Genomic DNA, 13,829 nt, shown 5'->3' with positions numbered 1-13,829 from the left:
ATTTGTATTTTTATATTTCACTCAAAATTAATTTTGAGGAGTTTTATTGGATACGCGAGCTTGTGCAATTGAAAAGAAAAAAGAAATGAAGAAAGAAATTTGCGAACTATACGACCAGTGTTTAGTATAACTGCTTTTTGTAGTAGGGTGAAAGTTAATGGATGTATATCTAATATATTGAGACTTGTGTGTAAGGATGTGGGTATGACACCAGTGGACGAAATTATTATAGGGATAGTTATTATTATTATTTGTATCTCCTTTTGGGTTTCACGGCACATAGTCCGGTCCTTTGAGAGGCTTGCGTGGGGATATGGATCCAACACGTAGAGAATTTTGATGTTGTGTAGGTCTCCCGCCAAGACCCGCTCCCGGATATACCAATGAAATGATATGCCCATGAGCAGGTCTCGGCGGGAGTGTGAACTATTGCAGAATAATGGATAGAAGTACTGGTCTATAGAATGAAATTTGGATGGACTGAGAATGGGCTATTGCAAAGAGTTCGGTCACCTGCCATAATCATGATAACTGACTATTCAGTGGCAGGTGGTGACTCGCCAATTATTATTATTAATAATGGTCTTCTTTAAAAATGATGACCATGTACTTACATAGAGACTTCTCTAATTTACTTAAAGACTAAAAGTTTCAAAAACTCTGTTATTGAAACTTTAATGTTTAATAAAAAAAAGCGGCCATCTATAAACATGTATGGGCGACAAGCAAGCTCCCGCGGAGGTCGTCCGGACAAATCCCATAAGTGGGGCACGATGTTGAGATAAATCCCCTATTATTGTTATTGCTGTCCTCCGACCAACCTCCTTTGTATACGATCATCGCGTGCCATTATAATCTGTTTTTCTCCTATTTCCAATAGTGTAGATAACTCGTGAGGAATCGCTTCCCACTAAAAGGGTTTTATTTTATATCCGAATGGGTCCGGGATACCGCGTTTATTGAGATATACCATTGTTTGTTCCTACCCCAAAAGGGTAATAATATATCTTTAAAGAAAATGACGGAGGTGAATACAATACAATTTTATATTACAAAAGACAAAGACAAATAAAGGGAATACGTAACACAAATACGATACTATTTTTTTTGAGCGGCCATTTTCTTTCTGAGAGATTCTGGCATGGGCGCCGGGGGAGGGCGGGGCATGCCCGTGTAGACTTTGAAGGCGTCGTACACGAACCATTGCAGGCCTGTGAGGGTCCCTATCATGATGATACGCGCCACCAGTCCGCGCCAGATCCCGAACATTCCTGCCTCTGACAAAATCCCACCGATGGAAGCACTCGGATCCTTGTTCAGTTTGGACACGATTGTGTCAGAGGGATGCGACACGATCGCGCACAGCACCCCGGCTATATACCCCGCCGTAAACGTCAAAACAAGCTGCTCAAACTTCGTGCACTGTTCTCTTGGCTTTGGCACCACATTAGCATACAAATACTCCAGCGTTTTCTCGAAAGAGGAAAACTTCATCATTGTATACGGCACTTGACGACCCCATAATGGCGTTAAACCTTTATAGAAAACTCCAAAACCTTCAGTCTTCATCATGTGAGGCATGGCTTCTCGCATTTTGGATGTATATCCCGGCGTCGTCTGCATCCTCACCTTTGTGGCTTCGAAAGGAGCCAAACCGATATCTGCAAGTACTTCCGCAGAAGCAGACGCAGCCAAAAATAAATAAGTGCGGTATAAATAAGCTGTTTCTTCGTCACACATTTTTGCGAATTTGTATTTGAAGTACTCGTATCCTGAGAATTTTATGGAGCCTTGAAGGGAATAACCCAAGAGGGTAGGTGCCCAGCCTTTGACTAGATTTGCCATGCCGCCTTCTGACAAGGAGACGCGAAAACCGTTAAATATGGACTTGTACTTTTTAGGGTCTATTTGCAAGCGACATTTGACTACATCCAGCGGAGTGACGAAGGTGTGTGTGCTGCCACAAGCGCAGGCGCCGCCGGCCGCACACAGCATGAAGAATTTGTCGCTGTACATCTCACATGAGAACTGCTCTTTGTTCTTATTCGCCATCTTGATATATGTGTTCCCTTTCAATAGTTATAAATCACTGTTTTTCTAGTAATCCATGGTTAAATCGTAACAAGATATTGATCGTCGTTGCCTCTGTTAATTTTGTACAATTTCAAAAGTAGTCAAATGTCACTATTTACTTCAGTTTTCCTTAATCCTGATCTCTTGTCTCTTTACCCTTGATGTGACGTTGACGACTTTATTTCTTTTTCTTTTACTAAACTGGCCTTCTTTGAAACTGTTTTCTGGAATCCAACATGGAATCTACAATTCTCATGGATTTAGTAAGTACTTCGACGGAGTACCTACTAATTCCATGACAATTCTACATATTTTGATGACAGATTTTGACAATTTGAGATTATTTTTATTTTTATAGACAAAGAAATAGCAAATCCCATGGAATTAGTAGGTACTCCGTACAACAAAGTACTTGTTAAATCCATGGTAGGTACTCCGTACAAGTAACTACGTACTGATTCAATGGCAAATACTTAGCAGGGTAAATTAAAATTAAAATAACGTGACAAATGGAGTCCTCCTTTCTTTAAGTCGGTTAAAAGTGAAGTGAACGCGAGTGAACATCACTGTCTACAGAACCCATAGATTTAGAAAGTGTCCCGCGCGCGCATGTTTTCCCACCTCCTTATTACAAAGTAAGTAGGTAGGAAACCAAATTTATCTGATGATGGTGACAGCGGTGACGATGGTGACAATTTACTTTTTAAAGATTCCCATTTCGGTCACCGGGTCAAATATCATTTGTCCAATTTCTTGTCGTTATCTTCTGACGTACTACTATTCATAGAATAGAATTAGAAGGGCTCCGCGCGCGAATCCGCTACGACTAATATATTATAAACATTTCACTCAAATTGCAAATGAACGTTTTAAAATAAATAAAAACTGTGGAATCATTGATCTGAAAATCATCAACATCCAATATCATGATATGAAAATACGTGTCACTAAAATAAAAGCCAAATCATTTGTTTAACACTTTATTAAATCCATCGTGGTTACGTAAGTTAAACTACAATCATTACTAAAGCTATATATTTATATTAATTTTTATGTATACACATATTTACAAAATAAAACAACTATTGCATTGGTTTTGTACTTAAATTCCAAAAAAAATATTAGTTTATTATTATTATACCTACCGCGGCAATAAGTATAGTCATTTCACAATTTATGCTAAGAATTAGAAGTAAAATTAAAAAATTAATTTGAAAAATAGTAAAAATAAATAGTATCCTTATAAATCCTAGACCTAAATTGGCTATCGATGGCAATAGTGTTGTAAAAATAATGAAAAATATCGACATAATGTACTTAATCAACTGGTTTTATTTCTTAACCTAACGTAAAGTCTAGGGACGCGCGCGCGCCTCGACATATCGATAACTAATTACGTATTATGCATTCAATCATTCCACACATTTAATACTGCCGACGAGATCGTCTTAGAATCGGACGATCCGATGGGAACGAACAAATATTTTGCGACGGCGATTATAAAATAATAAAATTAGGAATGTAATTCGATTAAAATAGACCGAGAATTATTTCGCTGAAGCAAAATATTTAGTCGTAATAAACAGAACCAGTCTATCATCTTATTGACACGTCAATTTATCTACGTACGACTAGCCTTTCTGAACTCCACACATCGGCTTCCCTATAAATTTAATATAAAATTATGGCATTCGATTAAGGCATTGTCATTTCACAACACAATGGCAGTATAAAGTTTGATTGATTTGATTTGGCAGTGATTTAATTAGAGTCCTTAATCGCGAGGAAGAAATATTCTCCGTTATATTTTATCGAACAATTCCGACAGGAAACAGAACGGCACTGGCTTTGAACTCAGACTTGAAAACTTGTCTCGTTAAAAATCTCTATTCACAAACTGTACAAGTACAATGTTATCAGAAAGAAGTGTGTAATTCTTTGTCCTGAACTCTAGAAGTAACATTTCAAAGTAACTTTTCATTTTACTCTAAAATAATCTATACATTTCAAATCTCTCACCACATTCGTAAATGGTTCTTTTAAACAAAAGGTCAGAGGCAAATATTAGAAAATACAGAAAATAATATGACAAAGTACAAAATTATCTGTTGTAGCTTAAATCAGAAGTAATATGCTTACGTGTACTTTAGAGTTCAAATTCGAATGTTATATTTCTCTCGCTTCCTTCGTCCTTTTCTAACGTTATGATTTAAATCGGTCTACCGGCTAGTTCTACTCCGAAGGCTAGTGTTTCTTGGGCGCGATCTTCACAGAGACGTATAGCCGGAGAGGAGCGGGAACCTCAATGTTAACGTTCCTTCTGCGTCTCCTCAGAGTTGGCGGCTGCACAAACCGCGCTTCCAGCTCCAGTTGCTTTTCGAGGACAGCCTGCAAGGACACATGTTTTAGTGATGGGGGTCAAAGGCAGATTATGAAAATCTATAAGAAAATGCGAAAGTTTTAATCGATGGTTGCTGAAAATATAAACAACTAAACTAAAATTACTATATATCTTCATGTTTGGGCACATTAAGGATCAAGTTCTTCTATACTTCATAACCATTTGTCTTCAAAGAAGATAATAAGACCATAACCACATATTTCAAACGTAGATTATGCAATCGAAAATGAAAATCTCTTAACATGACTCTTTCTGTGAACTCGTAAGAGTCGAGTCGAGTCCCTCGTTCGAAAATGCAAAGAATCAACAAGAAGTTCCGCAAATCCCATATAAGCACATAAGAGCCGCATTATAACATAATTCATAATTCTGACGACGTGCGTGTGACACCCCTGGGTGCCCATAAGCTGCGGTGACCACATCTCATCAGGTGGGTCACATACATGTTAACTTAGCGAGTTAATAGGGTACCTGTGACTTGAGGTGCCTCCTCAGCCTCAGTGCCCATGTGCCGTCTCTCTTCGAGAGCGTGAAGTCCTTGTTGTCGTCTCCGTAGGCGATCCTGTAGTGTGGCCGGGGCCCGCCCTCGGCCGGGACCAACCGCAGCAGCGGCACCTTGCCCCAGGTCTGTCTCGGTGTCGCGGTCACTACTATCAACTCGGCTTCTGGCTCTAGGAGGGAGCGACGACCTGTAAACAAAACTTTCGGTAAGTCATCTGGGTTTTGGGTCTCCTAGTCAATTCGCGCCACGTTCATTTATGGTTTTTCGCCAGGTTGCTGATCTTAACAAATATATTTGACACAATTAGTGCCACCTCTTTCTCTCTTTGCTTGGCTTAGACTAGATATCCACATACTACAAACTAGCCATTATTACAATGCTATTGTTACCTATCAGCTGTCAAGGCTATGTGTCCATTAATCGCATCGACATGTGTAGAAGAATATAAAGTGGCCTTATTCTAGGTATTATATTCACAGTTCAGTCAAATCTCAACTTCACCTTCAAGAAAACTTCACACTGTACAAAAATGATTCTGAAGAGAACTTACGTCTGCTTCGTCTCCTTTGTCTTCTGACGATTGTGGTTCCATTGGCGTACACGATACCTTCTTCTGGAGCTCTTCTTCTTCTACCATTCACCTGCCAAAATAAATTATGTGTTTTACTTTTCTCCTTGTGATAATAATATTGTTTGCTCACGATATTATTTAAATTGCTGCTCGTTCTGAAAAGTCAGCATTTAAGGTATAAGAAATTATCTAACCCGAATACTTCGTAATGTATTTTTGTTCGTTCTCTTACACCCTGAAATATTAAGACTAATTGGAAAATTAACCAACCTTGCAACTGAAGCATCCTTCGTTAGAAACTAGGTCAGTGTCTCCACCGATCTTGTACTGGTCTCTGACAGGGAAGACCGGGGCGTCTCCAATGTCTCCAGGAGGTAACGCGCCGTCCAGGGCACTGAGACAGTGGCCAGCTCCTACTAGAGCGTACCCGGTCGGACATCCGCATTGGTAGCCGTCACCCATGGGCGTACAGCCGAACAAACAACTTGCTGAGGCGCAGCCACCACCCAACTGCAAAAAATAAATGATATATTTTTTTTAAACAATAATGAGATGATAAAATCTGGAATCGAGCGGGAATTGAAAAAGCATATGTGACATGTATAACGAATCCATTTAAATAAACATTTTGTAAGGGCCCGTGTTAGTTTCCGTACACTTTAGAGATTCTAGTGACGATCTGTGTAATGTAGTAATTAGGTAAAGTTATCGGCTACGAAGACGTACATACATTTTACATTATTACATAGTGTTAATATGCTTACAATGGAATATAAAATTCATAAAATCAAGATTTTTAAAGGGCATTTAAGATTTGTGATAATTTTCATGCTAACTTTTCACTTACGAAACGATTTATGTTCTTCTGTTGGACAAAAGCCTAAATATAAAGAAATTTGTACTGACGAGAATACTTTAAAAATATCGAAACTAAAAATCAAATACAAAAAGTATTTGAAAAGCATTGTTCAATATATCGAAGTATTGTTTCTACAATAAATACTTGATTGGTGGAGCTTGAAGTAGATAATAAGTACGTCTCAATAGCACTCATTTCCTAAACGAGCGGCTAACGTGACCTATTTTATTTTCTTTATTTACACTTACTTTTAAAGTCAGAAATACTACCATTCCTTGTTTTCTTGGCAACGAACAAAGTAGCAATTAACTCAGCATATTCCTCGTTTAATTTTTGGTTGATATTTGGTTAATAAGAAAGAAAAACATTCTGCAAACTAAAAGGAAACTAGTTCAGTTGAATTTATTAAATTCTCGTGTATGAAGTAAGTTATCTCTCATATATTATTTCTTTGACGTTAGTTTACTTAAAATGAAACTTTGGCTAAAGCAAACTTTTGTGGAGTAGAAAATTAACTACTTAAATAATGAATGTAAATAATGAATGTAAAAATAAAGTTGCACCTAACTAAGACTAAACACTGTAAAGCTTTAAATTTAGCTATTAACATATTATTATTACTGATATTTATAGTAATTATGGCAAATGAAATATTAATAAATACTACACCCGTACACACACCCGTGGACTATTGACAAGACATCGTGATAACAAGTCTTTAGGGACCCAATCGAATAACTTTAAATTGTTTACGCACAATAGACCATGCTACGAGACAATATTCCCAAACATGTTATTTTGCCTCAATAACAGCCGTACTCTTGCGTTTTTAAGCTGTAACTAGTCATGAAATAATACCATAACCTAACATAATATTTGTCCACACAAACCAACTTTTGAAACGTTGCTGCTAATGTCACTGACCGTGGTAAAAAGAAGAAACCAGTCAAATAATAACACCATGGAATTCGTAGGTACTCCGTACACGTAGTACCTACTAATTCCATGAATAATATATAAAAACTAACATTGTTATTTATAAAAAAAGTTAATACTTTTTGTCTCTTTCTGTCAATGTCAAATATTGTAAAGTGTGATTGTGCATGTTTGTGGCATTCTATTTAAACACAAACTCTCGAGAATCTGTTACTAAGTATATATCAAAAGTCCCGCGGTACCTGCAAGCAGACGCCGTGTCCCGCGTCCCAGCCGTAGCCGCCGGGACAGCCGCAGCGGTACGCGCCGCCGAGCGGGAAGCACGGCGACGCCCCGCACGGGCCGCCCGCGCACGCGTCCTGCGGCTGGCACACCCCGTTCGCTGCACGGACCATTCCTAGTGACAACAATTGGACTGATAAATATGGCTAGCAAGGCTAAATGTTAAATGCCCCAATATCAATCAATGGCAGTACGAAAATGTACGTGACACGTCTAAATTTTGTTTGAAAACCAACCTTCCACACGCTGGGCCCCATTGCTTGCTTTTTTAGCTGACGACTTTTATGGAGAAAAAATTGTGTGCCTTTGGAAATAGCATCTCAATTTAAAGACAAGAAACTGACATAACACGTATTCTATTGAAAGCATCAGACAAAAAATTTAACTACACACCATTCATCCGTATGTATATCCCAAAATTCTCTTACCTTGGGGACATTCACATCTATATTTCCCAGCATAGTTCCTGCACGGTGACTGACATTTTCCTTCTTCACACTCGTCTCTGTCCATACACCTGGTGCCGGTCAAATCTAGGCGGAACCCTCTCGGACACACACAGCGGTAAGAGCCGAGGAGGTTGACGCATTTACCAGGGGTCGGGCATATGCCTTCCTCTTGGCATTCATCGATATCTGGTGGGAAAAGAGTCATAATCATCTTTATGGGACCTGGCTGGTGATATACGAATTACGCGAGTCAATATTTTTTCCGACCTTTTAACAATCAAGGTCACTAACGTTTTTATTAATAATTTAAATCACTTACCTATACAAGCATCTCCCTTCTTCTCATACCCCTCCTCGCAGGAACACTCATAAGACCCTCTCGTATTGGTGCAAATCTGCTGGCATGTATGCGTGTTGCGTTCACACTCATCAACGTCCCTGCAGTCAGCGCCGTCTTCATCAAGCTCGTAGCCAGTTCGACAGAGACACTCGTAGGAGCCCTCGGTGTTCTTGCAGAGATGTTCGCAGGGCGAAGGCCTGGCCGCGCACTCGTCGACGTCTGCACAGACGTCGCCGGAGGATTTGTAGCCGCGGGAGCAGACGCAGCGGAAACTGAAATACGTTTTCATTTTAGTATTCTTCTTCATCTCTAGAAATATTTTTTGTCCTATTTCCTACGAATTTAAGGTAATATCTATAGCATAATTACGCTACAACACTGTTATTTATGGATGTATGTACTCTTGACCTGCTACAAATCTAACAATATTGGTTCAAAATTTATTTGATAAATTGTATATTATATTTGAAACATAACTTATAAAAAATTATATGTCATGTTAATTGACTTACCTGCCAATAGTATTAACGCAGCGTCCAGGTGCACAAAGATCAGGCATAGCGGCGCACTCGTCAATGTCATTGAAGCCGCCCATGCCTCCTCCAGTACCGCCTCCTGCGATGACCCCTCCTCCTCCGATGCCACCTCCTCCCATACCAGCACCACCGCCCTCACCGCCGTGGTCTAGATCCAGGTTTTTAGCAGTGCAGAGTTCCATTCTTTCAGTTGTGCCTGGAGCTGGACAGATCTCACATTCTGGTCCCCATGCTACTCCAAGAGTACAGCAACATTGAGCCCTAAGGAAGAAGTACGGTTGTGAAGATCAGACGATTGCATAGTTTAATAAGCTAATTATAAGCTGGCTGCTATGACTTTTCTAGGAGTACTAACATGATATTCTCCAGACAGTGATCGTAAAAACTTTGTATATTTTCAGGACTACCTAAAGACGAAGAGTGTTAAAAATGGCACTACTTTTATAATATTTTATCTACGCTTCTTTCAGCAGCTTTAGAAATTATCCCAGTACTGCATTTCTATAAACTTTTTTATCCTTTTATTTGGGGCATTTTTCTTTAAGACATGTCAATCCCTTCGAATTAAAAGTAATTCTATAAACTTACTTGGTGACGTGTGTGGGCGAGGCCGGGGTGGAGGAGTGGGAGCGCGGCCAAGGCTCCGGCACGCAGCGCCCGGACACCAGGCTGCGGTGGCACATTCCCGTCCGTCGGTCTGGAATTAAAACACAATATGTCAAACTAGTTTTGATAGAAGATAAAACTTTTGTAGGACATTAAAACTTCGGTAAATCCAAAAATGAGAGCTAAGATCGCCCAAATCTTAGAAAATATTTTTTGAAAGATTTAGCAAATAGCTGAATATAGACTATAGTCTATATTCAGCTATTTACAATATATTGCACAAACCATTACTGCAAGCTACTGAAACTGGAGATCATTTCAGATTAATCACTACGCAGTGACTAAGTACACAAGGTCTTGGAAAATCTTGAAAAATATGATGACCTCAAATTACATTTGCGTCATCTACGTCAAGTTTGATAGTTCACCTGCCAAGCTGTCTAAAATACATCAAGATATCATCTCGCATTTAAAACCCCCTCCTCCTTCTCTTTAAAACATCCTTACCAATACAATCCATGCCATCATCGCTGCGCTCGTATCCTTCATCGCAGTCACACTCGTAGCCGCCATCAGTGTTGACACAGACTCCGGGTTCGCACAAATGTTTGTCTTCAGCGCATTCGTCGATGTCTTCACACGCGTCGGGGGCATCGTGTGGGGCTGACGTTCGTTTGTAACCTGATAACATTAAAAGGATGTATAATATCAAAAAGCAACAATAAATACACAAAACCATTGTATAAGTGAGTAAAGAAATCTACTCCATATCCCAAACAAATTAACATTAAAGATGACAAACTTTTTGAAAAACACGTCGAATCTAAAGTACTGAAAATTTAGTTTAAATTGCTAACAATCTGAAACATGAAAATTTTACCTTCAGGACACTTGCAGACATAAGATCCAACCACATTCTCGCAAGCATGTCGACACGGTTTATTTTCTTCCGAGGCGCACTCGTCGATATCTTTGCAGTGGATACCGTCGGGAGCCACGGAGTAGCCGTAAGGACAAGTGCAGCGGAATGAACCGGGTGTGTTGTGGCAACGGAAGGAACAGAGGGCGCCTTCTGCGCATTCGTCTACATCCACACAGGTCTGAAAGAAAATAATAATGGTTTAATATCTCTTAAATAAATAAATATAAATATATTAGGACAAATTACACAGATTGAGCTAGCCCCAAATTAAGTTCTAGACTTATGTTATGGGATACTAACTCAACGATACTATATTTTATAATATATACATATATAGATAAACTTCCAAGACCCGGGCCAATCAGAAAAAGATCATTTTCCATCATGACCCGATTGGGGATCGAACCCGGGACCTCTCAGTTCAGAGGCAAGCACTTTACCACTGCGCCACTGAGGTCGTCTCATGCTGTTAACATGAGAGATTAAATGATGATAAATTGTTAATTACTTCAAAAACGTTTAACCAGAGATCTTATAACAGAACTGTATTTATTAAGTACAAATTTATGGACACATTCACAAATATAAAGAGACACAGTAAAAATTGAATTAATGAAAAATTAACTTCCATACCTCACAATAAATATCCTACACAATAAATACTTACATGATCAGGTCCCTCAGTGAATCCAAAGTTGCAAGTACAATCGTATCCTCCAGGAGTGTTGGAACACGTTCCATTGCCACAAATTCTGGGGTCTGAGGCACACTCGTCAGCGTCAACACATTCGAGACCAGACTCGTCCAGGACGTAGCCGTCAGGACATTCGCAGCGGAAGGAGCCATCGGTGTTGACGCAACGACCGCCCTTGCAGACATCGGGGCGGACTGTGCATTCGTCCAGATCCTGATAATGGTAAAAAGAATGAAGCTTTGCGAACTGGAGACATAAGATTAAGATCAGTCAGAAAAGTGACCACTTGAAGTTTATTAAGACAATTGTCTACATTTTTCCGCACATGCAAATTTAAAACCGAAAAAGATCTTAACGCTTCTATAAATTTTCCATATAAACAAATATTTACCTGTGTAAGATTAGGTCTTCCCATTCCACCTTGGCAGATGCGGAGGAACTCTGCAGAGTCTGGAGACGGGCAGCGCTCACAATACCTGCCCCACGCAGCACCTGGCAGAATATACTTAGTTGTTAGTCGTTTCGAATTAGTCGTTTAGACTATTGGTACGGCAACCCATGAGTAGAGAAATTATGCACATAGAGACCGGTTTTTTTTTTTTGGTAAGCGTTCTATACGAATGCCTTATTATATTTCATGTAAACAACATTATCTTGGCACATATTTTTGTAACTACCACTGATGATAGAAAAATAAATTATTCTTTAACTTTAATCATAGACTCGGATAGAATTTAGGGCTAGTATAAGTACATTATAATTCTTTTTTTGTTTTGGATTTGTAGTGGATAGCATGCTCCTCTTTATTTATTTATATTTGCATACCTATATTCGGTAAAACGTGTAGGTCTAATTCATTTTGACTATTTGTACTCATGTTTTTGGCAAATAAATACCTTCTGAACAACAGCATTCGGGGCGTCCCAAGTCCAGCGGCCTGGCCTTGTGACAGCGACCGGACTCCCACTCGTCGTAGCAGAGTTCCTTGCGCTCGTCCACACAAACCGCCAGGTTCTTGTCAAATCGCCAACCCGATGGACAGTCACAAACGTATCTAAAAGCATGTATGCAAATAATATATACACATGCCCAACAGATTGAGAAGGGGGAAAAACTTCAGTTTGTAGTAATAAAATTCAAAATAGTAAAACAAATTAAGTAGTTGTTATTATTAAACCCATTCATATTGTGCTAATTAAAGTCAAGTCTTGTCCATGAGTTACTTAATGTCAGTAATATCCTTTATGGGGTAAACAGAGTCAAGATCTGCAAATTAATAATGCCCACCATACAGGCAAACGTGTAAGTAGATGACATGAATAAACACATTGACTCACCCGCCGGCGAAGTTTCGGCACTCCCCGCCCGCGCACACGTACGGCAGCTCCTTGCACTCATCGCGGTCCACACAGTGCTTGTTGATCAGTCGCCAGCCTTTGCCGCAGGAGCAGTCATAGCTATGAAGCAGAAAGAGATGAATTTGATATAACAGAAAGAATGGTAATATACTAGAAAACTGTGACTACCTCTACCACTACAAAATATTTCAGAGCTCTGTTTGACACTACAATAAGATTGAACATTGAATAAATAGCCAGCAAATGATGCAAAAATTTGTTAAACTACTCACGATCCAATAGTATTAGTACAAGATGGAGATCCCTCCCTTCCACAAGGATGAGATTCCTCTGTACACTCGTCGACGTCTCTGCAGTGTCTTCCATCCGCAGTGAGCACGTATCCAGGAGCGCATTCACATCGGAACGATCCCACTGTGTTGCGGCAGCGACCGTTGCGGCAAACCATTCCGCCTTCGCGACACTCATTTATATCTGAAAGTATTTTCAAATATTAATTTTAAGCCGGAAAAGGAAGGATAAACATGCAATATCTTTTTCGAGATTATTTCACAGTTTGATCGGACAATTCTCATCAGTCAAAGGGTCTCTTTAACAGTTTACTTACCAATACAATCATTGTTCGCTCCAGGCTTGAATCCTTCATCGCAGTGGCACATGTAAGTCCCCGGTAGATTCTCACAAGTTCCGTTGCGGCACATCGGGCGCGGTCGGGCGCACTCGTCCACGTCTCGACAAGCGTTGTCGCGGAGCGTGTACCCTGGCTTGCATTCGCATCTGGAACGAAGTTTACAAGTTTTTCGAAAAGGATCGACAGAGTACTCTTTTAGAACGTTTCGAATTAATCGCTTACTTAAAATTAATTAATCAGGTTTTCTATTTTGTTTCTGAATGGTGTCATCTGTCAGACTCCTCCAAAAATGTATTCGTTCATTAATTTTATCTCATTACTTTTGCATTCCATTCACTCACGAGGAGGAACTACTGCACAGTCTTCCTTAGATTCGATAGATAGAAATAGAATAAGAAATACTCACTTATAAGATCCGACGGTATTCCTGCACTCCCCGTGTTCACATAGTTTGGAGTCATCACATTCATTGATATCTTCACACTCATCCAGGGATGGACTCAATCGGTATCCAGGAGGACAACGGCACTCGTAAGCTCCAGGTACGTTGACACATTGGGCCAGACCGCGACAACGAGCTGAGCCCGTCACGCACTCGTCAACGTCACGGCAAAGATGGGAGGTATTGTCGTGGGTGTAGCTGTAACCATTAAATTAAAATATGAATAC

The 13,829-nt window shown here is 39.7% G+C and overlaps 2 protein-coding genes across 4 annotated transcripts in view; both read right to left on the bottom strand.

The window, feature by feature from the left end:
• Window positions 1-1,028: 1,028 nt before the first annotated feature.
• LOC128675741 (solute carrier family 25 member 3-like) lies at window positions 1,029-2,249 on the bottom strand. The gene has a single exon (XM_053755347.1). It carries the CDS (start codon window positions 2,050-2,052, stop codon window positions 1,099-1,101), a length of 954 nt encoding a protein of 317 aa, XP_053611322.1. The 5' UTR covers window positions 2,053-2,249; the 3' UTR covers window positions 1,029-1,098.
• A 791-nt stretch (window positions 2,250-3,040) lies between these two features.
• LOC128675740 (fibrillin-2-like) overlaps window positions 3,041-13,829 on the bottom strand; it is a 46,580-nt gene continuing 35,791 nt past the window's right edge. For all 3 annotated transcript variants that reach the window (XM_053755343.2, XM_053755342.1, XM_053755346.1), the window contains exons 38-55: window positions 13,567-13,800; window positions 13,137-13,306; window positions 12,802-13,003; window positions 12,509-12,628; window positions 12,068-12,225; window positions 11,563-11,663; window positions 11,145-11,384; window positions 10,436-10,655; window positions 10,063-10,236; window positions 9,538-9,646; window positions 8,926-9,210; window positions 8,393-8,685; window positions 8,053-8,259; window positions 7,585-7,739; window positions 5,818-6,057; window positions 5,527-5,617; window positions 4,946-5,163; window positions 3,041-4,461 (exon numbers count right to left, since the gene is read on the bottom strand). In XM_053755343.2, coding sequence (XP_053611318.1) covers window positions 4,318-4,461; window positions 4,946-5,163; window positions 5,527-5,617; window positions 5,818-6,057; window positions 7,585-7,739; window positions 8,053-8,259; window positions 8,393-8,685; window positions 8,926-9,210; window positions 9,538-9,646; window positions 10,063-10,236; window positions 10,436-10,655; window positions 11,145-11,384; window positions 11,563-11,663; window positions 12,068-12,225; window positions 12,509-12,628; window positions 12,802-13,003; window positions 13,137-13,306; window positions 13,567-13,800 — 3,361 coding nt within the window. In that variant the 3' untranslated portion in view covers window positions 3,041-4,317. The remainder of the gene's footprint in view (window positions 4,462-4,945; window positions 5,164-5,526; window positions 5,618-5,817; window positions 6,058-7,584; window positions 7,740-8,052; window positions 8,260-8,392; window positions 8,686-8,925; window positions 9,211-9,537; window positions 9,647-10,062; window positions 10,237-10,435; window positions 10,656-11,144; window positions 11,385-11,562; window positions 11,664-12,067; window positions 12,226-12,508; window positions 12,629-12,801; window positions 13,004-13,136; window positions 13,307-13,566; window positions 13,801-13,829) is intronic.

The sequence above is a fragment of the Plodia interpunctella genome, chromosome 15 (genome assembly GCF_027563975.2).
Source record: "Plodia interpunctella isolate USDA-ARS_2022_Savannah chromosome 15, ilPloInte3.2, whole genome shotgun sequence".
NCBI classification, from domain to species: domain Eukaryota; kingdom Metazoa; phylum Arthropoda; class Insecta; order Lepidoptera; family Pyralidae; genus Plodia; species Plodia interpunctella.
The sequence above is the reverse complement of the archived record's forward strand: the minus strand, read 5'-3'. Positions and strand labels throughout refer to the sequence as shown.